The 27664-nt window shown below is 46.7% G+C and overlaps 1 protein-coding gene across 1 annotated transcript in view; it reads right to left on the reverse strand.

The window, feature by feature from the left end:
- Positions 1-339: 339 nt before the first annotated feature.
- The window catches only part of ZFP91 (ZFP91 zinc finger protein, atypical E3 ubiquitin ligase), a 36040-nt gene continuing 8715 nt past the window's right edge, over positions 340-27664 (reverse strand). Inside the window, exons 4-11 of the mRNA XM_056851647.1 lie at positions 26518-26554; positions 25237-25323; positions 24815-24943; positions 20367-20417; positions 17702-17780; positions 3817-3931; positions 1747-1846; positions 340-1568 (exon numbers count right to left, since the gene is read on the reverse strand). Coding sequence (XP_056707625.1) covers positions 1058-1568; positions 1747-1846; positions 3817-3931; positions 17702-17780; positions 20367-20417; positions 24815-24943; positions 25237-25323; positions 26518-26554 — 1109 coding nt within the window. The 3' untranslated portion in view covers positions 340-1057. The remainder of the gene's footprint in view (positions 1569-1746; positions 1847-3816; positions 3932-17701; positions 17781-20366; positions 20418-24814; positions 24944-25236; positions 25324-26517; positions 26555-27664) is intronic.

Genomic DNA, 27664 nt, shown 5'->3' on the forward strand with positions numbered 1-27664 from the left:
AGTGAGGAGGTTAAGGAAGTTGAAAGGATTAATGACTACAGTGCCATGAAGCAGCCATTGCTCCTCCTCAACCAGATCCTTCCCCCTCTACAAACAATGTTGAAGCAAACAGGCTCCTTACTCTTTACCAGAACGGGCAATGAGACCTACTCGGTGACACAAGCACTTTTTCCCCTTAGGAAAAAGGAACAATCCCTAAACACGGTTTGCTGCTTCCGCTGTATATCACTTAAAAGGGATTTGAGTTTTGGAAGGAAAAAAGCTTCCCTCAACAGCAACTAAAACAGCCCTTAAAAAAACAATAAATAAGGAATCTTGTTATTCCCAACTTAAAAAACAAAACAAAACCAAGACATGTTCAAAGTGCAAATTTACTTTTACCAGCCTAGCACACATTCTCACTGCCTCTCCCACACACACTGTTGCAGCCAGAGCAATTGTACAAAAAGGATGGCACCCCTCAATAAGAAAGCAGGCACCATCAGAGTGCTGGTATCCCCTCTTTCCTTACAGAAGCAGAAGGGAAGGATGAGAGAAAGAGATATTTGCTGTTTTACAGTTCATCCTGCCGAGGGGGTCCTAAAGTGCCAAGCTATATTCCCAAACCCTAGAAGGAAAAGTAACAGCCTGCAAGGGCCAAAGTGTAATAATGCATAGACCAGGATGAGTGACTGCAAAAACAAAAGAGGATTCCAAGATTCAGATACTTGTCCACAGCACAAACACCTTCAAACTTGCAACGTGGTCAAGAAGCAGGAAGTTTGCTTACTTTGAGAGGGCAGGGAGAGGGATAGGCTCTGGCTGCTTCCCTTCACTGCATTGTAAGAATTCCTTTGTCAGACTGTCTGGGTAAAGGCAACATTCCTCTCCAAGGGACTCTGAAAGAATGTGCAGTGATCCACTCAGGAGGGGGTGGGTGAGAGGGGGAGCAGGCCCTTTTGTTATTTGACTAGTAATTTTAATTTGTTTAGCTTCTCTATGTTGAATAATGTTTTTTTCCTTTTATTCTTTTAAATACAAGTTCGAGTTGTCCCAACACCCATGTGCTCTTTTCCCACTAAGGTCCCGTAGAATCAGAATCTTCAATTAGAACTTCAGTGGTGGCTCCAAGGATCTCTGTGTTCATGACCAGTCCTTCCGTACTCTCACTGCTACTGCCGCCCACAAAGATTTTTCCATCTGCCATCAAACTGACACGGTCACCCCCACTGCAGTATGCCTTAGGCATCTCATCAGGGTTCAGCAGCAGACACTCTCCAGGAGTGGCGTTTCCAAGGGGATCTGGAAGAAGGGGAAGGCCCTGGCCATCTGTGGCCGGGGCAATTGACTCTGCATTGGTGCCCAAGATGTCAGTGCTGGTGATGAGGGCGCCTGCATTGGCCGCCAGCGCTTCAGCAATAAGCACCTCTGGGTGGCTCTTTGCCTTATGTGCTACAACGCTGTCCTTTTTCTCAAACTTCTTTCCACAGATATTGCATGAGAACTGGTAAAAGGTATCCGCATCATGCTTTTTCATGTGCCAGTTCAATGACGCCTTCTGCCGGCAGGTGAATCCACATATCTCACATCTAGAGAAAATGGGGGGGGGGGGTAGGTTATAGTTTTCAAGGTAAAATCTGCTGTTCACAGAAGGAATACAACTAGAATATGAAGAGGCAGCCTAAGAGAATAAGCAGCCATTACAAAGACAACACTTGGAGCAATCCCACAGGAAAACAGTGAGCAAGGCAACATGACACTACTCACTGTAGTGGCTTCTCGCCCGTGTGGATCATTCGGTGAACTGCCAGATTATGAGAACTCTTGAAAGCACGAGCACAATATTCACAGATATAATCCCTTTGATCTGTAAAACAGCACACAGTACCTTAGATTGAGGTTTGCTTCTCAAACAGATCCACATTTCTCCATTTGGAAATGGCCTTGTGCCCCCTTCACAATACTACTAAAGCTTTCACATATTTTCCCTTTAAGAATGAGATTTCCCCTCCCCCCCCCAAAAAAATGATGGGGAACTATTTCTCACTTGCTAATTTAAATGCATGTAGGAGCAGATAAAGTGTAAATACCCCATCCTCATTCACACAAAATGCATTTATCCATTCCAATTTAATTCTCTTATACAAAGGCTCCAGTAAAGGATGTAGGCAGTCAAAGTCCAACACTGGGGATGTGAAAGATCTGCACTATTCCTTTCTGTGCAGATTGCAGGCAGAGAAGATTCTTTGCATTGGGTAATATTCCCCAGTGGTGATGCTTATGGCTGGCATGCCACCACCCTCTCTACCATATATTAACAGACACAGAGGCATATATGTACAAACTCCTTCAGAAACTTCATCTCTAGCTACCTAGAGAGGTGATTTGGGTTAGACCAAAAGCAAGGCAAAGCAGTATTTCACAGAGAAGGCATTGGAAAGGGCAGGGGAGGGGGAGGTCTGATAATGCTGAAAAGGTCAGAGACACTCCCCCTTTGGCTTAGACAGAACCGATTTCTCCAAATCAAAACTCTTAACGGAATAGTGATGATTAGCAAAAGTTATTCAGATTAAATTACAGGTTTGTGCCTACTATCCTGTTTTTCCTTATTCACACAATTTGCGAACTCCAAGTGTTACATAATGGCTCTCATTATGGTATAAAGGTCAGTATAAAAGACAATGTAATTTGACTTCTTACTCTTTCAGACAGAAGAGGCTATGGTAAGGGAAAAAAGCACAATATTTTACAGCCTCCTAACTTTAATTGCATCCCTCAACATATAATGTGTGCGTGTGTATATATAATGAATTTTCTGCTCTCAGCACAACTCTAGTGCAAGTAGAAAAAGGCAAACTTTAAACTTGTATGTTGCAGTGAATAAAATTTGGAAAATGTCAGAATCTACATGTGAATGCTGACAATCTTAAGAAAAATTCTGTGAATGTTCAAAAGTGTACATACATACACCACTGAACATAAACTGGTCTAAACATGATTACCAGTGTTCACTGATGTATGCTTGAAAAATAGAGAACCTATTCAGATGTTCAGAAAATATGTCTGGGAATGTCAATATTTGCATGTGAACACAAATATTTACCAATTTTTGAGTATAAACTAGCTAAGTATACAATTCCACATTTTGTTGATTAACACTGGTATATTTGGGCATGTGGGCTGGTGAAATTCTGTAGGCTGGTAAATTCTGAAGATTCATTTTAAAACTGGTTGAGAGTACAACTCATCAGTGCAGTCCTGGCCAAAGCCCTGCAGGAAACAGGTGTGGACAAAGGAATTGACTAAATGCCCTTCTAACAGGACTGAAAACAGCAGACTACATAGTGTATCTGGAAGGCAAAGCAATAACCCATACACAGAACTGATTACACTACATGGAGAGCATGGATTTGCAACAAGAAAATATTGAAAGTGGCTTAAAAAAAGCTGCAGGCTTTGAACACTGAAGCCTTTACTATATTTCAAAATGCACTCTGATTTGTCACCAATACACATATACTCCACACTCTCTGCTTTAAACAGAACACTAGAATAATAGGACACATGAAAACCACATAAAAAATATTTTCTGACAAAAGCCCTAATCCTGGTATATTGCCACTGTAAACTGGAAAGAAATGTGAACAGGGATCTTAAAATGTAACACCAGAGTGACCCTTACAAACAGAGCAACTTTAAGCTGGTGTCTGAGATTTTCTTCTCCCATGCTCTATAACAAATATTTCCATGCTTGGATTAAAGTTTCTCATGCTCAAGAAGAAGACTGACACTTTTCTATCTTTGCTAAGTTGCAAAGGATAATTGTGGCCTCATTACCTGTGTGGTGTTTGGCATGCCGCAAAAGTTGCTTCTGGAGTCGAAAGAGCCGCCCACAGGAGGGATGGGGACAGACATATTTCTTTTTCAGCAAGTGCTGATACTTGATGTGATGCTGAGGTCAAGGGAAATTTTAAAGGTTTATCAGCAATAGGGAAAAACGTCAAACAAAGTGTTCTACATATGGGTAACTAGTCTTGATATTTCACTATAGATGACTGAAGGCCAATAATGGTAATATTATCCACTGCCAGTTTTTGGCAGTCTTAAGTTTCAAAAAAACAGCATTCATGATGAAAACCTTGGACTGAAGGATGACAGAGGCAGAGCCTGGGACTTGAAGTACTTCAATATTTATGCTATCCCTCAGTTTTCTGGCTTTTGCAGTACTGATAAGTTGGCATCAAAACATTTCTTGCTACTCACAAGTAGCAAGGTACTCTGGAGTTCTTCAAAAGAGCTAATTACATATAACCATGCCGTACACCAATCCAGAAACTCCAGCTGGTACAGAATGCGGCAGCTCGGTTATTGTCAGGAGTAAGACAAGGCACGCACATTACATGCATTCTGCAGTCACTCCATTGGCTGCCCATCAGCTAAAGGGATCAATTCAAGATGCTGATCATATGGACCTTCATATCTGCAGGACTGCCTCTTCTCCCATGTTCTGCCTTGACAGCTCTGCTCATGGCTTTCTGAATGAGACATCCTGCATACAGGCAACAATGGATCATACATGTGCTTTCGCAGTTGTGGCCCCCACCTTGTGAAATGGCTGCCAGAGGTGCAGCCTTGAGCCTGTTATTCCACAAACTATGTAAAACTTAGTTGTTCAGGAGGTCTTCTATAACGGTAATAGAGCTATACTATAACAGAATAGTTCAGTAAAGTGCTTTATAAAGGGAAAGGAGATATGGATGATACCACTGAATATAGGATGTAGTGTCAGTTTGCTGATCACATTATCCTGTTGTCGTATTATTGTTTTCAACTGATGCATTTTCCCCCTTCATTATGTTCACACATTGTATCATGCCTAATAATCTATGGTCATTAAATTTGGTAATTCTAGTCCATTGTTCATTAGACCTCCTCATACTGACTATATATCAACCTACACTGTGCTTATTAGATGCCTCTTCGTATGGACTGTTACACTGTGTAAACTGCTTTGAGTCTCACAGAAAAAGGCTGAATATAAATACAGTAAATAAAACCATTTTGAGAAAAGGTTAATTAAGTAGAGCAACAGTGGGAGAAACAGGTATATGCACACGTTTGAAATCCCTTGGGGTGGCGGAGAAGGGGAGAACGAATTGGAGATAAGATGGAGATGCTGTTGGTCACTGGCAAAGCTGCTTGAAGACTGAGGAGTCAGCCTGTGCTGGAGGAGGGGTCACACTCTCCGTGACGGAGTAGCGTTTGTGACTTAGGGGTTCTGCAGGATCCTGTCCTACAGTTGCAGGCTCAGGTCTTCTCTGTGATAAGCAGTGCCTTTTATTATCCATTTTGATTGAAACGTCAGCTGGTCCAAAATATAGCAGCCAGACTATTGTGAGGGGCAGGGATACAAGGACCCCTGCGCTGAAAGATCTACACCATCGGTGTCACACATAAGGACCAAGGGCCATATCAGGCCCTCTGAGGGCTCTTATTTGGCCCGCGAGGCAGTGAGGCAGCCCCTCCCCCGATTTGGGTTGGCAAGTCCACTGCAGGTTCGCCAGCCAAGGCAGCCACCTCCGCCAGTCCCGAAGTGTCAATTATCAAAGACTGTTAAATAAAAGAACACTGTAAGAGTGTTATTGTTTTAAGCATGTTCATATTTTAATTAAAAAATAATATCATTAATCACAGGCTTTGCCTGTGCCTTCTATAAAGTTTGTTTCTCTGATACCAGGCATTAAATGTTATGGTACATATTGTCCGGCCCAACCAAATGACATTTATGTCATACCCGGCTCTTGTAACAAATGAGTTTGACACCCCTGATCTACACTGTTTTCCCATCTGTTTCAATTTAATGTGGTGGTTCTTATCTTTAAGGCCCTACATGACTTGGGGCTAAGGTACCAGAAGGATCACCACCTTCTGTATTGTCCAGTCTGCCAAATAAGATTATTTCCACAAGCCCTGCTCTCTATGCACCTGCCTGCAGAAATAAGCCAAGTAGCAAGCAGTGACAGGGCTTTTTCAGTGGTAGCACATTTGTGAGAGATCCCCCTCTCTGAGTTTGCTTCTCCAAATCAGTTGCTCAGACGTTGATACAGAAACAATCGATTTATTGAAGCCTTCAGGAGATGAGACAGGCACAGGTAGAAAGTTGCAAGTGAGGGGCTATACGGGTTTACAGAATATATTGACTCCAGGGCACTGGGGCACTGGGGTTCACACTTATTGTTATGGGAAGTTACAAGCTTGGCATAATACAAAACATCAGACAGATCCCAGGAAGTCTGGGCGGCTATCACACTTCCAAGGCCGCATCGGCCTGAGGGAGTACTGGCAGGAAGAACAGCGGGGGGGGGAAGATACATGGGCCATCAGGCCTGGCGCCTGAGACCAGAAGGTGTGAACTGCTTTTACGAGTTCACTGATAACACAGCAGGTGATGGAAAGCAGAGACACAAAGACAGAGACCCTCACATTCTGCCCCCCTTAAGGCCCCCCCCCGGGGTCCCCGAGAGGACGAGGCTTATCGGGATAAGCAAGGTGGAATTCCCGGACTAAGCGAGGAGCCGCCATGTGGGGTGCGGCCACCCATTCGTCATGAGCGGAGCCAAGGTTTTTCCAGCGAACAAAGTAAAACAGTTTCCCTTTCTTCCATTTGGAGTCTAAAACCTTGGATATTTCCAAATGGGTGTCCCCTCCTACTACGGTAGGAATCTCGTGTGCGGGAGGGGGGTGGAACTGGGGGGCTGCCACATAGGGTTTGAGGAGGCTTATATGAAAGACTGGATGGACTCCTTTCAGAGTTTTTGGGAGGTCCAGTTCCACAGTAACCTCGTTGATTACTCTGGTAATGGGGAAAGGTCCCACATAACGGTCGCTCAGTTTTTTGCAGGGGCGAAGAGAGCGGAGGTTTTTGGTGGACAGATAGACTTGCTCCCCCACCTTGAGTTCCCATCCCGGAGACCGGTGTTTGTCTGCTTGTTCCTTGTACTTGCTTTTTGCCCTTTCCAGATTTTTGAGCAACCATGGCCAGGTGGATTTAACCACCTGAATCCACTCCTGAAGGTCAGGGGTAGACTGGAGCTCTGGCGAGACGGGGGCAGAACCGAAAGGGCCGAAATCCGTCCCGTATATAACTTGGAAGGGACTAAAGCCGGTAGAGGAATGAGGCGCATTGTTATACGCATATTCGGCAAATGGCAGCAGGTCGACCCAGTCGTCCTGGTGGAAATTTACATAGCAACGCAAATAACATTCTACCACCGCATTTACTCGTTCTGTTTGACCATCCGTTTGGGGGTGATAGGCGGAAGAAAGGCCCTGCTCTTCCACTCCCATTAACTTTAGGAAGGCCCGCCAGAATTTGGCAACAAACTGGACCCCCCTGTCGGAGAGGACCTTCCTCGGGATCGAGTGTAGCCTGAGGACGTGTGTGATGAACAGTTTAGCTAAGCCCTGGGCTGAAGGAAGGCCTGCACATGGAACGAAGTGAACCTGTTTGGAAAAGAGGTCTGTGATAACCCAAAGAACCGTTTTTCCCCGACTCGGAGGTAGGTCGGTGATAAAATCCATGGCGATGACTTCCCAGGGACGGGAGGGGCTCTCAAGCGGTTTGAGAAGCCCTGGGGGTTTTCCCATCCGTTTCTTGGCTGTGGCGCAGGTGGGGCAGCTGCGCACATACAACTCTACATCAGATCTCATACCGGGCCACCAGAATTGTCTTCGAACCAGGTGAAGCGTTTTTATGAAACCAAAATGACCCGCTAGCCTGGCACCATGTACAAGTCCCAATACTTCCTTGCGAAGAGAGGAGGGGACGTACAGTTTCCCCCCTTGCACCCACCAAGTGTTGGTACGTTCCAGACCAGTGGGGAGGAGATGATGCTCCTCCTCCTGCAAGGAGGCGTCCCGGAGTCGCTGTTGGAAGGCTTCCGGGATGCCTTTGAGTGTAGGGGGGGTCTCCGGTGGTCGGGCTTGGGACCGGGTGGTGACGGCTAAGCTAGGAACTTCCCCTCGCTGCTCGGGAGTGAACAGGGAGTCGACTGGGCGATCGAAATCGTTGCGATACTGGGGAAGTCGTGACAAAGCGTCGGCTAGGGCATTTTCTTTGCCAGGGACATGTCTGAGAGTGAACCGGAACTTAGCGAAAAATTGGGCCCACCGAACCTGTTTGGCATTGAGTTTTCTAGCCCCCTTGAGGGCCTCAAGATTCTTGTGATCGGTACACACTTCGAATGGCAGTTCGGCCCCTTCCAAGAAGTGTCGCCATATGGTAAGGGCATGTTTGACCGCTGCTGCCTCCTTCTCCCAAATGGCCCAGTTGATTTCAGACTGGGAAAACTTCTTGGAGAAGTAGGCGCATGGTCTCAACCGTCCCCCCTCATCCCTCTGCAATAGGGCCCCGCCCATGGCTACATCCGAGGCATCCACTTGCACCACAAAAGGCTTGGTGCAATCTGGGTGAGCCAAAACGGGTTCGGATGAAAAAAGTAGCTTCAAACGTTCAAAAGCTAGCTGGCACTGGGGGGACCATTGCAAACGGGCTGAGGGAAGCGCGGCGCTAGCCCCCTTGTCCTTGGTACGCAACAGGGCAGTGAGGGGAAGCGCAACTTGGGCAAAGTTAGGAATGAAGTTCCGGTAAAAATTGGCAAACCCCAAAAACTGCTGAAGTTGGCGGCGGGTAGTGGGGGGTTCCCAGTCCCGCACTGCCTGGACCTTGGCGGGGTCCATTTCCAACCCTTGGTGGGAGATCACATACCCCAGAAATGTAATGGAGGGTTGGTGGAATTCACATTTGGACACCTTAGCATACAGTTTGTGCTCCCGCAGCCGCTGGAGCACCTCTCGCACTAGGCGCACATGGTCTTCCATGGTTTCAGAGTAAATAAGGATGTCATCGAGAAATACCACCACCCCCCGAAACAGTAAATCATGCAAAACCTCATTAATTAATTGCATAAAGACACTCGGAGCCCCCGAAAGTCCGAACGGCATGACTAGGTACTCAAACATCCCAAAACAACTGGAAAAGGCCGTTTTGGGTTCATCTCCTTCTTTGATGCGAATGCGGTGGTAGGCTTCTACCAAGTCCAGTTTGGTGAAGATTCGGCCCTCCTTTAATTGTGCTAGAAGGTCAGGAATAAGAGGGAGGGGGTAAGCATTAGACTGGGTGACTGCGTTCAGTCTGCGAAAGTCAATACACAGTCTTAAATCTCCCGTCTTTTTCTTTACAAAGAAAGCTGGGGCTGAATAAGGAGCCTTGGAGGGGCGTATGAAACCCCTCGCCAGATTGACATCCAGATAGTCTCGCAACACTGTCTTTTCACTAGGGCTCATGGGGTAAACCTTTCCCTTAGACAGTTTGCCTTCCCCTACAATCTCGATGGCACAGTCCGTTTCTCTGTGGGGAGGCAGTTCGTCGCACTCTCTAACATCAAAAACATCAGTAAATTGCGAGTACTCAGAGGGTAATTGAGGAGAGACTGGGGCGGGGGACCCTACCAGTGCGGCGGCTGGAGTCCTGAGTACCCGTTCCTTGTCATGCAACCCACAGGGGTTTTCGGGGAAGGAAAGCACCCGTTTAACCCAATCAATGGAGGGATTGTGCCCCCTTAACCAGTTCATCCCTAACACCACAGGGGTTACAATAGGGGCGATAGTGAAATACAACCGTTCCCAATGTTCCCCCACGGACATAATCACGGCTGCAGTTCTGTGGGTCACCGGGCCCCGTTTAAAGTCACTCCCGTCCATTTGGGAAAAACGGAGGGGTCCCGGAAGCCGCTTGCGCCGGACACCCAACTTCTTGGCAGTTTCCTCATTTATCATGGTGCGGGCACACCCCGAGTCGACCAACGCGGGGACCTCTAACGGGGGACCCCCTTTGGGTAGGGACAAATGGACACGCACAAATACATTGTCCTCTTGGGCGCTTACCATCGGTGGAGCTCCTTGCACAACGATAGGGACGGTCTGCTGCGGAGCCCCCTCTACAGCAGACCGACGGCGTTTTTTGCCGGCTGTTCCCACTCTTCCTCCTCGCTGGAAGAGGGGGACGGGGTAGTGGCCTCCGGGGAGCCGTCCGAATCAAAGACGGTATTTGTAATCCGGGACCCCGATGGGACCGTAGAGTCGGATGCCCCATCCTGGGGACGTGCGTGGAGAGCGGAGGGTGCGCCGGAGCGCCGGCTCAGTGGTCCACTTCTGCGGCGAGGCTGGCTGTCGGCGGCCGGTTTCGTCGGCTCGGCCTGGGTTTGGCGGGGAGGGGTCGGACGGCCTGAGCGAGAGGGGCATTGCGATGCAAAGTGACCCTTTCCCCCGCAGATCAGGCAGACGCCGGCCTCGAACCGCTTGCGGCGTTCCGCGGCCGAGAGGACCCCGCCACCCCCTTGCCGGAGTTCCCGGCCACGGTCACCCCGGGGCCTGGGGTCTCGCCCAATCCGTTGCTTGGACAAGTTCAGGAGTTGTTTGCGATTCTCGATGTCAGCAGCATGGCGAACCCAACCTTCCACATCCGGGGGGTTCCCTTGCATGAAGGCCCAATGTTGGAGGTCTGGGTTGAGACCCTCCCTGAAACATTGTACCAAGGTAGCCTCACTCCAGTCCAGAATTCGGCTAGCCAGTGACTGGAACTCACTTGCATACTGCGCCACCGACTTAGTCCCTTGGCGCAGTTGCATCAGGGAGGCTTTAGCCCGCTCACCTAGAGTCGGGTCCTCAAAACGGTTTCGGAGTGCTACCATGAACTCGTCCAGGGTTCGCAGCACCGGCGAGCGGAGTTCATACTGCAACACCATCCAGGCAGCCGCCTCCCCTTGCAGTAAGGAAGCCACGTACTGCACCCGGGACTCCTCAGAAACGAAGGTTCGGCCTTGTTCCCGCATAAAAATGTCTACTTGGACCATAAAAAAGGTCAACTGGTCTCCCGACCCGTCATACGTGACTTTCAGGTCCCGACGGGCCGGGGGGGCAGGGGTTGCGGGCGGAACTACTGGCGCCCCGTCTGGGGGAGCACCGGCTGGAGGTTGCAATTTCAGCGCATCTAGGGTCGTGGCCATCTCACCCATTACGCGTTGCATGATCTCCATCTGCTCCTGCATAGCCCGGCGGTCTTCCTGCCACTGTTTTCGTTCTTCCTCCATGAGGGCCTCTTTGCGGGCCGGGTCCCCTTCGAGTCCCGTGCTGGGGAAGGCCAACCGGCGATCCTTCGCCGCAGTCCGCGAGAGCGACCAGCCCTTGGGAGAGTCCAGCCAATAAGTGAGCCCCCGGGGACGTCCGTCCCGATCTTGGTCGGGGGCGCGACCCTTCGGTTTCTTTGGCTTGGCTCCCTCCTCTTTAGGGTCCGGCTTCTCCGGCTCGTCCGGTTCCTTGGGGGCATCGGGGTTAGGGGTGGTGTCCTCGTCGGCTGACATTCTGTCCAAAGCGGTACAGCTGCAGTCCGAGAGGCAAGGACTTGCAACTTAATGTGAGAGATCCCCCTCTCTGAGTTTGCTTCTCCAAATCAGTTGCTCAGACGTTGATACAGAAACAATCGATTTATTGAAGCCTTCAGGAGATGAGACAGGCACAGGTAGAAAGTTGCAAGTGAGGGGCTATACGGGTTTACAGAATATATTGACTCCAGGGCACTGGGGCACTGGGGTTCACACTTATTGTTATGGGAAGTTACAAGCTTGGCATAATACAAAACATCAGACAGATCCCAGGAAGTCTGGGCGGCTATCACACTTCCAAGGCCGCATCGGCCTGAGGGAGTACTGGCAGGAAGAACAGCGGGGGGGGGAAGATACATGGGCCATCAGGCCTGGCGCCTGAGACCAGAAGGTGTGAACTGCTTTTACGAGTTCACTGATAACACAGCAGGTGATGGAAAGCAGAGACACAAAGACAGAGACCCTCACATTCTGCCCCCCTTAAGGCCCCCCCCCGGGGTCCCCGAGAGGACGAGGCTTATCGGGATAAGCAAGGTGGAATTCCCGGACTAAGCGAGGAGCCGCCATGTGGGGTGCGGCCACCCATTCGTCATGAGCGGAGCCAAGGTTTTTCCAGCGAACAAAGTAAAACAGTTTCCCTTTCTTCCATTTGGAGTCTAAAACCTTGGATATTTCCAAATGGGTGTCCCCTCCTACTACGGTAGGAATCTCGTGTGCGGGAGGGGGGTGGAACTGGGGGGCTGCCACATAGGGTTTGAGGAGGCTTATATGAAAGACTGGATGGACTCCTTTCAGAGTTTTTGGGAGGTCCAGTTCCACAGTAACCTCGTTGATTACTCTGGTAATGGGGAAAGGTCCCACATAACGGTCGCTCAGTTTTTTGCAGGGGCGAAGAGAGCGGAGGTTTTTGGTGGACAGATAGACTTGCTCCCCCACCTTGAGTTCCCATCCCGGAGACCGGTGTTTGTCTGCTTGTTCCTTGTACTTGCTTTTTGCCCTTTCCAGATTTTTGAGCAACCATGGCCAGGTGGATTTAACCACCTGAATCCACTCCTGAAGGTCAGGGGTAGACTGGAGCTCTGGCGAGACGGGGGCAGAACCGAAAGGGCCGAAATCCGTCCCGTATATAACTTGGAAGGGACTAAAGCCGGTAGAGGAATGAGGCGCATTGTTATACGCATATTCGGCAAATGGCAGCAGGTCGACCCAGTCGTCCTGGTGGAAATTTACATAGCAACGCAAATAACATTCTACCACCGCATTTACTCGTTCTGTTTGACCATCCGTTTGGGGGTGATAGGCGGAAGAAAGGCCCTGCTCTTCCACTCCCATTAACTTTAGGAAGGCCCGCCAGAATTTGGCAACAAACTGGACCCCCCTGTCGGAGAGGACCTTCCTCGGGATCGAGTGTAGCCTGAGGACGTGTGTGATGAACAGTTTAGCTAAGCCCTGGGCTGAAGGAAGGCCTGCACATGGAACGAAGTGAACCTGTTTGGAAAAGAGGTCTGTGATAACCCAAAGAACCGTTTTTCCCCGACTCGGAGGTAGGTCGGTGATAAAATCCATGGCGATGACTTCCCAGGGACGGGAGGGGCTCTCAAGCGGTTTGAGAAGCCCTGGGGGTTTTCCCATCCGTTTCTTGGCTGTGGCGCAGGTGGGGCAGCTGCGCACATACAACTCTACATCAGATCTCATACCGGGCCACCAGAATTGTCTTCGAACCAGGTGAAGCGTTTTTATGAAACCAAAATGACCCGCTAGCCTGGCACCATGTACAAGTCCCAATACTTCCTTGCGAAGAGAGGAGGGGACGTACAGTTTCCCCCCTTGCACCCACCAAGTGTTGGTACGTTCCAGACCAGTGGGGAGGAGATGATGCTCCTCCTCCTGCAAGGAGGCGTCCCGGAGTCGCTGTTGGAAGGCTTCCGGGATGCCTTTGAGTGTAGGGGGGGTCTCCGGTGGTCGGGCTTGGGACCGGGTGGTGACGGCTAAGCTAGGAACTTCCCCTCGCTGCTCGGGAGTGAACAGGGAGTCGACTGGGCGATCGAAATCGTTGCGATACTGGGGAAGTCGTGACAAAGCGTCGGCTAGGGCATTTTCTTTGCCAGGGACATGTCTGAGAGTGAACCGGAACTTAGCGAAAAATTGGGCCCACCGAACCTGTTTGGCATTGAGTTTTCTAGCCCCCTTGAGGGCCTCAAGATTCTTGTGATCGGTACACACTTCGAATGGCAGTTCGGCCCCTTCCAAGAAGTGTCGCCATATGGTAAGGGCATGTTTGACCGCTGCTGCCTCCTTCTCCCAAATGGCCCAGTTGATTTCAGACTGGGAAAACTTCTTGGAGAAGTAGGCGCATGGTCTCAACCGTCCCCCCTCATCCCTCTGCAATAGGGCCCCGCCCATGGCTACATCCGAGGCATCCACTTGCACCACAAAAGGCTTGGTGCAATCTGGGTGAGCCAAAACGGGTTCGGATGAAAAAAGTAGCTTCAAACGTTCAAAAGCTAGCTGGCACTGGGGGGACCATTGCAAACGGGCTGAGGGAAGCGCGGCGCTAGCCCCCTTGTCCTTGGTACGCAACAGGGCAGTGAGGGGAAGCGCAACTTGGGCAAAGTTAGGAATGAAGTTCCGGTAAAAATTGGCAAACCCCAAAAACTGCTGAAGTTGGCGGCGGGTAGTGGGGGGTTCCCAGTCCCGCACTGCCTGGACCTTGGCGGGGTCCATTTCCAACCCTTGGTGGGAGATCACATACCCCAGAAATGTAATGGAGGGTTGGTGGAATTCACATTTGGACACCTTAGCATACAGTTTGTGCTCCCGCAGCCGCTGGAGCACCTCTCGCACTAGGCGCACATGGTCTTCCATGGTTTCAGAGTAAATAAGGATGTCATCGAGAAATACCACCACCCCCCGAAACAGTAAATCATGCAAAACCTCATTAATTAATTGCATAAAGACACTCGGAGCCCCCGAAAGTCCGAACGGCATGACTAGGTACTCAAACATCCCAAAACAACTGGAAAAGGCCGTTTTGGGTTCATCTCCTTCTTTGATGCGAATGCGGTGGTAGGCTTCTACCAAGTCCAGTTTGGTGAAGATTCGGCCCTCCTTTAATTGTGCTAGAAGGTCAGGAATAAGAGGGAGGGGGTAAGCATTAGACTGGGTGACTGCGTTCAGTCTGCGAAAGTCAATACACAGTCTTAAATCTCCCGTCTTTTTCTTTACAAAGAAAGCTGGGGCTGAATAAGGAGCCTTGGAGGGGCGTATGAAACCCCTCGCCAGATTGACATCCAGATAGTCTCGCAACACTGTCTTTTCACTAGGGCTCATGGGGTAAACCTTTCCCTTAGACAGTTTGCCTTCCCCTACAATCTCGATGGCACAGTCCGTTTCTCTGTGGGGAGGCAGTTCGTCGCACTCTCTAACATCAAAAACATCAGTAAATTGCGAGTACTCAGAGGGTAATTGAGGAGAGACTGGGGCGGGGGACCCTACCAGTGCGGCGGCTGGAGTCCTGAGTACCCGTTCCTTGTCATGCAACCCACAGGGGTTTTCGGGGAAGGAAAGCACCCGTTTAACCCAATCAATGGAGGGATTGTGCCCCCTTAACCAGTTCATCCCTAACACCACAGGGGTTACAATAGGGGCGATAGTGAAATACAACCGTTCCCAATGTTCCCCCACGGACATAATCACGGCTGCAGTTCTGTGGGTCACCGGGCCCCGTTTAAAGTCACTCCCGTCCATTTGGGAAAAACGGAGGGGTCCCGGAAGCCGCTTGCGCCGGACACCCAACTTCTTGGCAGTTTCCTCATTTATCATGGTGCGGGCACACCCCGAGTCGACCAACGCGGGGACCTCTAACGGGGGACCCCCTTTGGGTAGGGACAAATGGACACGCACAAATACATTGTCCTCTTGGGCGCTTACCATCGGTGGAGCTCCTTGCACAACGATAGGGACGGTCTGCTGCGGAGCCCCCTCTACAGCAGACCGACGGCGTTTTTTGCCGGCTGTTCCCACTCTTCCTCCTCGCTGGAAGAGGGGGACGGGGTAGTGGCCTCCGGGGAGCCGTCCGAATCAAAGACGGTATTTGTAATCCGGGACCCCGATGGGACCGTAGAGTCGGATGCCCCATCCTGGGGACGTGCGTGGAGAGCGGAGGGTGCGCCGGAGCGCCGGCTCAGTGGTCCACTTCTGCGGCGAGGCTGGCTGTCGGCGGCCGGTTTCGTCGGCTCGGCCTGGGTTTGGCGGGGAGGGGTCGGACGGCCTGAGCGAGAGGGGCATTGCGATGCAAAGTGACCCTTTCCCCCGCAGATCAGGCAGACGCCGGCCTCGAACCGCTTGCGGCGTTCCGCGGCCGAGAGGACCCCGCCACCCCCTTGCCGGAGTTCCCGGCCACGGTCACCCCGGGGCCTGGGGTCTCGCCCAATCCGTTGCTTGGACAAGTTCAGGAGTTGTTTGCGATTCTCGATGTCAGCAGCATGGCGAACCCAACCTTCCACATCCGGGGGGTTCCCTTGCATGAAGGCCCAATGTTGGAGGTCTGGGTTGAGACCCTCCCTGAAACATTGTACCAAGGTAGCCTCACTCCAGTCCAGAATTCGGCTAGCCAGTGACTGGAACTCACTTGCATACTGCGCCACCGACTTAGTCCCTTGGCGCAGTTGCATCAGGGAGGCTTTAGCCCGCTCACCTAGAGTCGGGTCCTCAAAACGGTTTCGGAGTGCTACCATGAACTCGTCCAGGGTTCGCAGCACCGGCGAGCGGAGTTCATACTGCAACACCATCCAGGCAGCCGCCTCCCCTTGCAGTAAGGAAGCCACGTACTGCACCCGGGACTCCTCAGAAACGAAGGTTCGGCCTTGTTCCCGCATAAAAATGTCTACTTGGACCATAAAAAAGGTCAACTGGTTCGAAGACAATTCTGGTGGCCCGGTATGAGATCTGATGTAGAGTTGTATGTGCGCAGCTGCCCCACCTGCGCCACAGCCAAGAAACGGATGGGAACTGTACTGTACAGTTTACTGTACAGACTTCCATTTGGAGTCTAAAACCTTGGATATTTCCAAATGGGTGTCCCCTCCTACTACGGTAGGAATCTCGTGTGCGGGAGGGGGGTGGAACTGGGGGGCTGCCACATAGGGTTTGAGGAGGCTTATATGAAAGACTGGATGGACTCCTTTCAGAGTTTTTGGGAGGTCCAGTTCCACAGTAACCTCGTTGATTACTCTGGTAATGGGGAAAGGTCCCACATAACGGTCGCTCAGTTTTTTGCAGGGGCGAAGAGAGCGGAGGTTTTTGGTGGACAGATAGACTTGCTCCCCCACCTTGAGTTCCCATCCCGGAGACCGGTGTTTGTCTGCTTGTTCCTTGTACTTGCTTTTTGCCCTTTCCAGATTTTTGAGCAACCATGGCCAGGTGGATTTAACCACCTGAATCCACTCCTGAAGGTCAGGGGTAGACTGGAGCTCTGGCGAGACGGGGGCAGAACCGAAAGGGCCGAAATCCGTCCCGTATATAACTTGGAAGGGACTAAAGCCGGTAGAGGAATGAGGCGCATTGTTATACGCATATTCGGCAAATGGCAGCAGGTCGACCCAGTCGGAATGCCCTTCTCCTTGAGGCTCACCTTTTAGGTGCCAGGCCAAAATCTTTCTCTTTTTTTTTTACCCAGAATTTTAATTTAGGGGTCTGCTTCTAGCCTGAGAACTTAATGAGAATTATTTTAGAGCTGGGTTTTTGAAGTTTAATTTGTAACTATTGTTATGCTGTTTTATTATTTCATCGTGTTTTATTTTGTAAGCTGCCTCAAGAAGGTTCTCTGAAGAGGCAGCACAAACATTTTCCAAATAAAATAAATGCCATTTGCAGCAAGGAAATGGTGGCAGGGAAATGTGTTAAGTGCTTGCATGAGTGTGCACATGTGCACACACAATAGAGCTCTGAATTCCCTTCTTCCAAAGACTAGTTTGCTGGTCAATAATAAACAAACATCTGAGAACTGTATTGTATGTTAGCATGCAATAGCCCAATAACAGGAATTGAGCACTTAGAGGCATCTGGTAAAATAGCCCTACCCACTTTGGCAGAAAATCTTTTCCACTGCACATAACTTTTACTGCAGAAATAGCACCAGTCCACTGTCCATGAAGGACACTTCAAGTGCATTTTGTTAAAAGGAACAGCAAATGTAAATGGAAACAAAGAAGCCTATACAGTGAACAGTAGCAGTGTATTGCCCTCAAATGGCTACAAACAAGTAGTACAACTGTTCTTACCTGTAGATACCGAGGGTGAGCAAGAACTGTACCACATCCTTCCATCTCACAGCGAACATACTGTATTGGAGGCTTCTTCCTAAGAAAACACAATCAAAGAGGAAAAGGTATAGGAAGCAATAGGTTAATATTTTAGGGTGGTTTTTTAAAATACAGTACAGTTTACTTCTCTAATAGAGACACTGGTAAGGACTGTCCCATATACGCCTGTCTCTTATGAGAAGCAGAGTTTCAGTGCACTCCTAACCGTAATTAAACCCTTCTTAGCTAATTAATTACTGACTTTAAAGGGTGTAACTGTGCATAGGATTGCACTTTCAGTTTACTGATCTGTTATCAGAAGTTCCACTGAAAACATGTGTATTGTTGCAGCAGTACTGCCCACCCCCATCAATACTTGTTATTCCAAGACACTGAAATACTGGACAATTCTACCAACTATTTTGTCAGATTGCACAGAGAAGCCATTGAAATTCATAAACATCAGCACAACTTTAACAGAAAAGAGAGTTTAAGAATGAATAAGGCTTGGCTTCCTGTCCTGAAAACCTCCAGACTAACAAAGACTACAGTCCACAATAGCCATGCGGATTAGCTTTGGATTCCACATGTTAACAGATCACTTCAGGATACAATGGTTCCACATTAACATACCACACCCTCATTAGCACATTATCTTGATACTTACAGGACAATGATTTGCACATTACCTTTAATACTTTGCAGGACAATGACTCAGCTCAAACCCAACCCCCTTCTGACTATATATTACTCTTCCTACACACTTGACACTGAGACACTGTCCTTCAGTGTTACTCCTCTGAAGATGCCTGCCACAGCTGCGGGCGAAACGTCAGAAAAGAAAATACCAAGACCACGGTTACACAGCCCGGATAACCTACAAGAACCAATGAACTCTGACCGTGAAAGCCTTCGACAATATTCAGAAGAGACTGTTTAGCACACTGAGTATCCAGAAAGTAGAACCATATACAAGATAATGTCATTATCCCCTTAAAAGGGATTGTTTAGTTGTAAATATGAGGTTTTGTTTAGCTATCTGTCCAGTGCTTTAAAAATAAACATTACAAAGTAGATTTTGTCATCAAGTTTCATAATGAATCTAATCACAGTGACAAATTAAATATAGGAAAAGGACTATACAAAAAAGAAGTGAACCCAGGCTTGCAACTTAATAACTGTAGTGAAAGAGTAGAAAAGAGCAAGAGTCCAGTGGCACCTTAAAGACTAACAAAAATATTTTCTGGAAGGGTATGTAGTGAAAGAGTAACTTAAAGATCCTCCTCAAGAGATTACTGTGTAAGCCTAATTCTTCAGTTTATTTAGACACCAGGAGCATATCCTAGGAGACTTCTGCACAGAGATGGGATATTGTGGTTTCCCTGTTACTGGTGTGGCTCCAGATTAAATGCAGCAGCAGCAACAGGACTTCCACATGATAGGTTTCCCAACAGTTCCCCTCCCTGAATCCCCCAGAAATGGCCATCCCCACCCTGGCCAACAGGGCTTTTGCAATTTTTAAAAAACTGGCACTAGAATACCGTTATATCACTATACTGTTGTAGTTGGTGTACTAGTTTCTCTGAATTTCCAACTTTAATTTTTTTAAAAGTAAGTCTCTATCCCCCTCCTTTGCAAAAATATGCCGTTATCTTCTTACCTCTGCAAGGGAAAGGGCTACAAACTTAGTTTTGTAGGGAAAAATGAAAGCTGGGAATTCAGAGAATTTGCTGCATCTATCAGTACAATGGTATTTCAATATAACCAACTTTATATATATGGTATTTCAATATAACCAACTTTATGCCAACTTAAAAAAACAACATAAAAGCCTCCTTGTGGTGGGGGAGGAAATGGCAGTCGCAGGGATAGAATCAGGGGAAATGGCTGCCATGAGCCAGAACATCCAAATCCCCTGCCCCCACATACACACACAGTAGCATCCACAATGCTGTGGGGAAGCAAGAAAAAACCTGCTTCCCGAAAGAAATGAACTTGGGGCAGATAACTTGTGAGGAAGACATCCTAATTACTGCTTCCTGCTGTCAGCAGCAGAGAAACTACATCCAGATGGCACATTCTGTCCTCCCAGTTCTGCTAGCATTCACTAAAAATAGGGTTACCAGCTTCGGGTGAGCAAATACCTGGAGATTTTGGGGGTGGAGCCTGAGGAGGGCAGGGTTTGGGGAGGGACTTCAACAGGGTATAATGTCATAAGAGTCCACCTTCCAAAGTGGCCATTTTCTCCAGGTGAACTGACCTGTCACCTGGAGATCAGTTGGAATAATTGGAGATCTCCAGCTACCACCTGGAGGTTGGCAACCCTAACTAAAATCAGACTCCTTCCATTTTTCATATGTGAAGCAAATGACACAGGAGGGGTCTTTTTGAACAGCATCTTTGGATAACCAGTGGCAAATTAACTAGGATTGTATTTTTACTCTAGTAAAACAGAGCTTTGGGGTGCCTTGAAGGGCAGTAGCAATAGTTAGTCCTGTATATATCCCAAGAATTGTTCTATTTTGTACTGGCTGTTTGCTTTATAGTTTTTTTGCTGGTATTTTATTTCGTTGATCAATCTCAGGTCCGACCATGTCAGAGAAAGGAATTAAAAAGTAAAACAGAGAAAACAAAGATAATTAACCTCCTTTTGGGTAGTCTTGGGCTCTTGTCATCTTTTCTCCGTCTTCCTCTCCTAAGACAAGAACATAAAGACAAAAAAATTTAAATCTACATGAAGACAGAACAGGAAAACACATCTGTAGATGTGTGAATAAAGGGAAGCATGCTCCAGGTAGCCAGTCAGTTAATAAAATACTCGCACTTAAAAGCACAGCAGAACAACTAGTGTCTGTACTGCATGATGAAAGTCAATGAACGGTTCCACTAGATGAGCCCAACTGACGACTCATTTTAATTCAAACTGCCATGCAAAGCCCTCAGGACTTGAGACACAGTGGATTGTATCCGAGGACTCAAAAGCAGAGCTCAGCTTATGGAATTCAACCTTCTTGCTCCCCATGCTGTCCACAGGGTTCAGTAGAGCTCTAGGAACAGAACTGGACACAATTATAAGAGTGTGAAGGTGTTTTGGAGGGGAAGACCTGGAAAACATACCCCCAGAAGAGTTTTTCTTCTGGTAGAAAATGAACATGGTTATTCAACCCATCATCCATCCAAACCTTTATTGGCATAGAGACAATATTAGCAATCATAAACAAGGATTCATATTTACAGACGACACATAAAATCAGATAGATACCATTAGGAAAGTATATAAATAAATAAAGCCGGCCCATCCACTAAGGGGAGGTCCAGACAATGTTCAAAAATTTAGGACAGTTCCAAGAAATCTGGCAACCTCCTCTGCGAGCTAAAATCATTCATCAAATGGCGGACTGTCCCCTCATCAGTTCCAGTAGTGAGTTTCTTCAAAAGCGGCTCAATAAATTGCTCACGAGGGTGGAATCCAAATTCACAGTGGAATTATAGGAATCAGCTTTTTTGGGGGGGAGGGGAGGAATTCTATTTGTTAAGGGATGCCTCCAAGGATATATACATTTTGGCATTGCTTACTAGTCAAGCCATTATTTGTGGTTGCTAACTCTTCCCCTCTCCAAGCCTTGCAGCATATATAGGGAACTTGGGGATGAAGGAGGTCTGCCCTTGTGGTGGGCTTTTGCCAAAGGCTCAAGCACTGCCTCAACGGCTCCAGGTGCCTTATATGAAAATCCAGTGGAAAGGGTGAGATACCACTACCTCTCTTATGTTCATGGATAACTCAGTAAGGAAAGGAGGAGCTGTTTCTCTCTTCTCTTCCCGCCAAAGCCTGGCACACAAAAGAGAAACCATCCCTCTCTACTACACATTTGCTGTGAAGGAAAAGGAGGGGTTGCTTCTCTCCCAGGAGCTGGGCTTTGTTTAATACTAAAGGAAGCTCACTAATCACAAGCACACATATCAATTTTTAGTTTATTTTAGGAATTTCTATACTGGTTTCCCATTAGAATAACCTATATCTTAGAGCCAACTATACAGTAGGTTGGGAAAGTGAATGAGATCAGTTTTCCTGAGCAGATTCACTTTCACCACAGCCACACAGCAGCCGTTGCTTTTAACATCATCATTTATATGCCAAGTGAGTCCATCCGTCTTAACATCCGAACTTTCCTATCTTCCTAAGTTCTTAAGATCATTCCTAAATGGCCTGGGATGATAGACTTTACATGTTAATGGAAGATCTTTGAATTGGGCTCAGCAGCAAATTGAAAACCTATTTCTACATAGAGAATTTCCAATCCATTATTAAAGGCTACACTCACAGCCCTAAGAACTGGATAAGGAGATATTATCAAAGAGAATGGACTGAGCACCCTTCCACTTGTATGATTTCTGATCAGAGAATACACTGACACATGCATTTCCCTTACTAGAGTGGGCATGTAACTTAAAGGGTTAGGGAAAGGACTTGAATGGACTTGCAGAAATACAAAGATGTTCTTTAGGATTTTTAATTAACTGAACATATAGTATGTTAAATATAGCTTAGGCAATTGTTTCTACAATAAAAACAACCTTCTAATCCACAATTAGCTGTAATAACAGGTATTTATCAGACCCTACTTGCTGCATCATTCTGACAAAACTGAAGTTTTTATACAACTGCAAGCACAATGGGGTTCAAATTGTATCCTTCTTAGTCTAATCATTTTTATAAAAAAGTATATTGACAGTGTAGCTAATTATTTCAGTAACAAGATGACAGGCACAAACCAATAATTTATTATTAATCTTAAAAGAAATGGGGTGGGGAAAGGATACAGGCGCACAATACTTTCACATATCTTCAAAACTTTTAATTTGTATTATATGTTTCTAGTACATAATCACAGGATCTGGTATCCCAATTTTTTGGCTTTATTTTTAATGCAGGTATCTAACTTTTTTTTATGACAGACAAAACTTGAGAACAATAGGCACTTATTTATTCAAATAACACTGATAAATGAACAGAACTACCCAGGAGAATGGATCAAGTCTGTCTTGTTCCCTGCCTTCTATGCACTGGCTTCTGCCCTCACTGCTTTGTACTACTCCCATTGCAATGTCAGGCCTTCATGCTTCTTCCTCACCATAGTTTTTGGAGACCCACCACTTTTTCATTTCTTCCAACCCCTTCAACTAAAACAGAAGGCTCAAAATTTCTGGATTCCCAAATATAAGATGGGAACTGTGAATACAGCTCTGCTCACAAAATGGGCCTTTGCCACCTCCCCTTTCACACTGCAGTACCTTGAGCAGTCCCAAACACTGCTTGAGTATGTGGTGTGCATGTGGTGGTGGGGGGGGGGGGCTGCAGGAGAAAGAATTGGCATAAGTAATACACCAACCCCTTTATGAGAGCGAAGTACCCTTCTACTCATGAATTCAAGCTTGAATCCAACCCATACGTTTCAATACGAAAGTTGTCATAAATATGACATCTCTAATCACAAATGGTCCTTCATTATTTGCAGTCTTTACATCAGAGCCTTGCTTAAATTTTTTTACTAGCCTGTCCATACCTACTGCGGTTGTGGCACCGAAATAATTGAATTCCCTCTCTGGGGATATTTGTCTGCCCCCTGTCATTGCTGGATCAGAAGAATGCTATAGACATAGTTTATCTTTATTTCAGTAAGGCTTTTGATAAGGTTCCACATAATATTCTTGCTGACAAATTGGGAAAATATGGTTTAGAGCCTATTACTGTTAGGTGGATCTGTAATTAGTTAACAGATCCCACCCAAAGAGTGCTTGTTAATGGTTCCTCATCCACTTGGAGAGGAGTGACTAGTGGAGTGCCTCAGGGATCTGTCCTGGGCCCTGTGTTGTTCAACATTTTTATAAATGATTCAGATGAAGGAAAAAAAGGCATGCTTATTAAATTTGCAGATGATACTAAATTGGGAGGGTCAGCAAATACGGTAGAAGACAGAGCCAGGATACAAGATGATAATGACAGGCTGGAGAATTGGGTTAAAAGTAATAAAATGCATTTCAAGAGAGATAAATGTAAAGATGGTGAGGGGTCTGGAGACCATGTCGTATGAGGAAAAGCTAAAAAAGCTGGGTATGTTTAGCCTGGAGAGAAGACTGAGAGGTGGTATGATAGCTCTTCAAATACTTGAAGGTTATTATCACATAGAGGATGGTACTGAGTTGTTTTCTGTTGCCCCAAAAGGTCGGACCAGAACCAATGGGTTGAAATTAAATCAGAGTTTCTGGCAAAACATTAGGTTTTTAAGCAGAGGCTAGATGGCCATCTGTCAGCAATGCTGATTCTATGACCTTAGGCAGATCATGAGAGGGAGGGCAGGAAGATTTTCATCAGTGTTTGGCTCTCATGGACCTTTCTTGCATGCCCAGGTAGTGCCGACCGCGATGGGGCCAGGAAGCAATTTTCCTCCAGGCCAGAGATCTTGGATAGTTTTTTTGCTATCTTCTGGGCTTGGAGTAGGGGTCACTGGGGGTGTGGGGGGAGGTAGTTGTGAATTTCCTGCATTGTGCAGGGGGTTAGACTAAATGACCCTGGTGGTCCCTTCCAACTCTATGATTCTATTATTGTCTTCTGCCAGCAGGTGAAGACTTTTCTGTTTGGTTGGCATTCCCTCACTGACCTCCTTCCAGTTTACGGGTTTTGGTTTTTGTGTGTGTATGTGTTTTAAAGTTTTAATGTTTTTGATTTTTGAATGCCTTGAGGTCCCTAAGTTGGGTTGGTAGCATACAAATGTTTTAAATAAATCAATATTAGTGTGGGAACTGAGCCAGCAGCACACTTCTCATTTGGAAACAAATTACTTGTGCTGTGCAATGATAGGTGAAAGCAGCAAATTTGTTACTACTTGATATCCTGTAACACTGCAGTTGCAGAACAAAGACTTTACCTGGGCAAGCCCAACTGGACACTTTAGTGATATGGAAATATAATTACTAGAAGAGAATTTGATTTCTATGTTTGGTTTTCAGCACTGACATGGTCTTGGTTTCATCAGGAGTTGAAAACAGTATAAGAACAAGCAGGCATAAACACAATGGTACAGAATCTCTTACTTCCTGGGTGGCTCCTCATCTTCCCGAAATTCACTTTCTTCTTTGACTTCTACCTCTACTTTAATTTCTTTCGGTTTCTCTTTTTCTTCTTTTCCCTTCCCTGATTTTTTCCTTTGTTTTGGAATTTCCCTGCAGGTATAGACATAACATCTTTTTACAAAGCTTTCTTTAAATAAGCTCAGTACATTAATTGAGCATTGCAGCTTTTGGACAATTCATCAATATGGACCTTGAGAAGTTCCAGTCTTTCTTACCTTTCATCCCTGGAAATAATTAATCAGCACATGATTTTGATTACTTTTTCAAAGCAGATACCAATAATACAGAAATGGTTGGCTTGAGTCCTAATTGACAGACATTCTCTCAACAGATCAGACTAACAGCATATAATCCTTCTGTCTAGATAACAGAATACAAAGCACCTGTCTAAATGGGGTTTATAGGTTTCATCTCTTGGATCATCTCTGAAGGGAACTTCTTCTTCACTGATGAGCATTTCTTCTTCATCACTGTTGATGGAAAAAAGGAATTGTTGGAATTTTTTATTCACATGTGCAATAAATTTTTTAACAGAGCAAATAACAGAAATAGGCAGTCTTATGAGTTTTATGTCAGCTGTAGTACATATTGCATATGCTGTATGGAAGCAATATGGAGAAGAATCCTATGAAGGATGGAACAACCATGTGCAAATGTGTGGTGGAGGAGCCTGTATCTCATCTACTCACTTGTTTCAAGATGGAATCAATAGCTCTAATTATCCAATGACAGCAGTCAGTTCATTGCACATGTTTGCAAAGGTAAGCAGAACTAACAGGATCTACACCGTTTTACCTATTTTCCTACAATATCCTTTTAACTTTCCAGCTGACATTTTTTGTCTCTTTATCAATCAATAAGAAATTTAAATTTCAGAGGAAAGAAAGGCAAGCATACAAAAAGTTGCCAGCTCAAATAAAGAGTGAATGAATGTTCCTTTATATGCAAAATCAGATAGTAACATTAGAGTAGCTCTGATACCTCAAGCCACTGTGGGCTCTAGCAACTGACACCATTAAACCACAGATCAAAAAGAGAATAGAACAGTAATTCCAAAGCTTCCCACAATTGAGTGACATCTCCCCGGATTAAGACAGAATGCAAGAAGTCTGACAATGATTTCAGAAAAGTATGTTGAGTAAGGACCATAAAACCTGCCAAATACAGAACACAGGTCTCTTTCAATTCTGCTGGCGCCTTAAGGACTCATTTCTGACATCAGGAAAGAATTATCAACACAACATTTACATACATTGTAACTCCATCCTCCATGTGTTTTTCCACATGGGACTATTAGCAAGGAACCATACAACAGACAGCTTTCTGATATAAACCATAGGGACATCTTGGGATGTATGTTTCCAGTTCATTTCCCTAACAGGTTAAATTCCTGAATTGGAATGGAGAGTAATGTTCAGGTTAAGTGAGTGGGCAGGCCCATCTTGTAGCAAACTCAGGACTCTTTGCCCTAAAGATCTAGCACATGAACCATTTAATGCCATTTATCAACATCTTACTGCCATTTGTTTTATCTGTATTCCTCCTGTATTGAAATGCCACTTTAGCCTCACAGCCACCTCAGCTGAACTGGTGTTTCTACATTCAAGTAAGTAATTTAGCCAACACCCTAGGTGGGGAAGAAGAGTCCAATAAAAACTTCTTACCTGGTTCCAGATGGAGAAGGATGCTCTTCTGTGACTTCTAAAAAAGAGTAAGCAATACACATTAGATGAATAGGGATCAGTATTTGCAGTATCTTTAGCAGTACAATGTATGTGCAAATAATGTAACATGCTGAAGTTCCACAACATAACCCAGGGAAGTGCTCCTTCCAGTCAATGATGTGGGCCAGAAATTTTTCTATAATGGAATTTTCCTGCATAATCTTTTCCATTTCTAAAAATGAACTGTTTCAAAATCAGTAACATAATGAACACAATTTCAGTCAGATTGGACAACTGAAAATCTGAAAGACATCAGTGAACACAGCTGTTTTTGTGTTCTCAAATTAGGATGTTAAAGCCTTTTTCTTCTTAAAATGTAAAGCGCATAAGGCAATGGTTTCCTACTTTGGGGTGGGGACACAGAGGTGGGTCATCTGTTGTAGGTTGGCTTCAAGGCCAGCAAGGGGCGGGGGAGAGAAACAGGGTGAGCTGGGAGAGGAGGCTCAATGGCAAGTTTGAGTTTGTCTCCACATAATGTGCAGAAACACCATGAAATTCAGCCTGTTGTCCTGGAACACTGTATCCTTAGAAATATACATGTAGCAAATATTAACTGATGTTAAATTCCTACGCTTTAAGCTCGGGAGGGTAAAGTAGCATGGAGTTACTTTGCAGTTGTGTCCTGAGAACAGCCTATTCCTGAGGGGAAGGGCTGCGCCAGTGACTGTAGGCGGTGCAGCTGCGCTGCCTCCAAAGGAGGCTTTGCCCTCCCCCCACTGAGGCTGAAACCTTCCCCTTCCCTCAAAAACCCGTGCAACTGCTCCATAGGGTTGCATGGGGATACACCACCTAAAAAGGTGAACTAAAAAGGTGGCATATCTCAAGAAAAGGGAAAGGGGGCGTTCCCGGGCCGAAAGGCCTTAGGAGGCTGTCTAAAGGCAGCTCCGCCCCTGGACCTGTGTGGGAACACCCCAGCTACGTTGTCTGGATGCCGGTGCAAGGCTGTACTGGCATCCCTGAGCAATGCTGCCACGGCAGCACCGGGAGGATGGCAACCAGGCCCCCCTGCCAGCATCTGTGCCACCCTGGGTGGTGGTAAGTGGCACAGGCGCCTGTGCAGGCCCTTCCTGGCATAGACTTTCTTCCT

Source organism: Euleptes europaea, chromosome 6, assembly GCF_029931775.1.
Source record: "Euleptes europaea isolate rEulEur1 chromosome 6, rEulEur1.hap1, whole genome shotgun sequence".
In the NCBI taxonomy this organism is placed as follows: Eukaryota; Metazoa; Chordata; class Lepidosauria; order Squamata; family Sphaerodactylidae; genus Euleptes; species Euleptes europaea.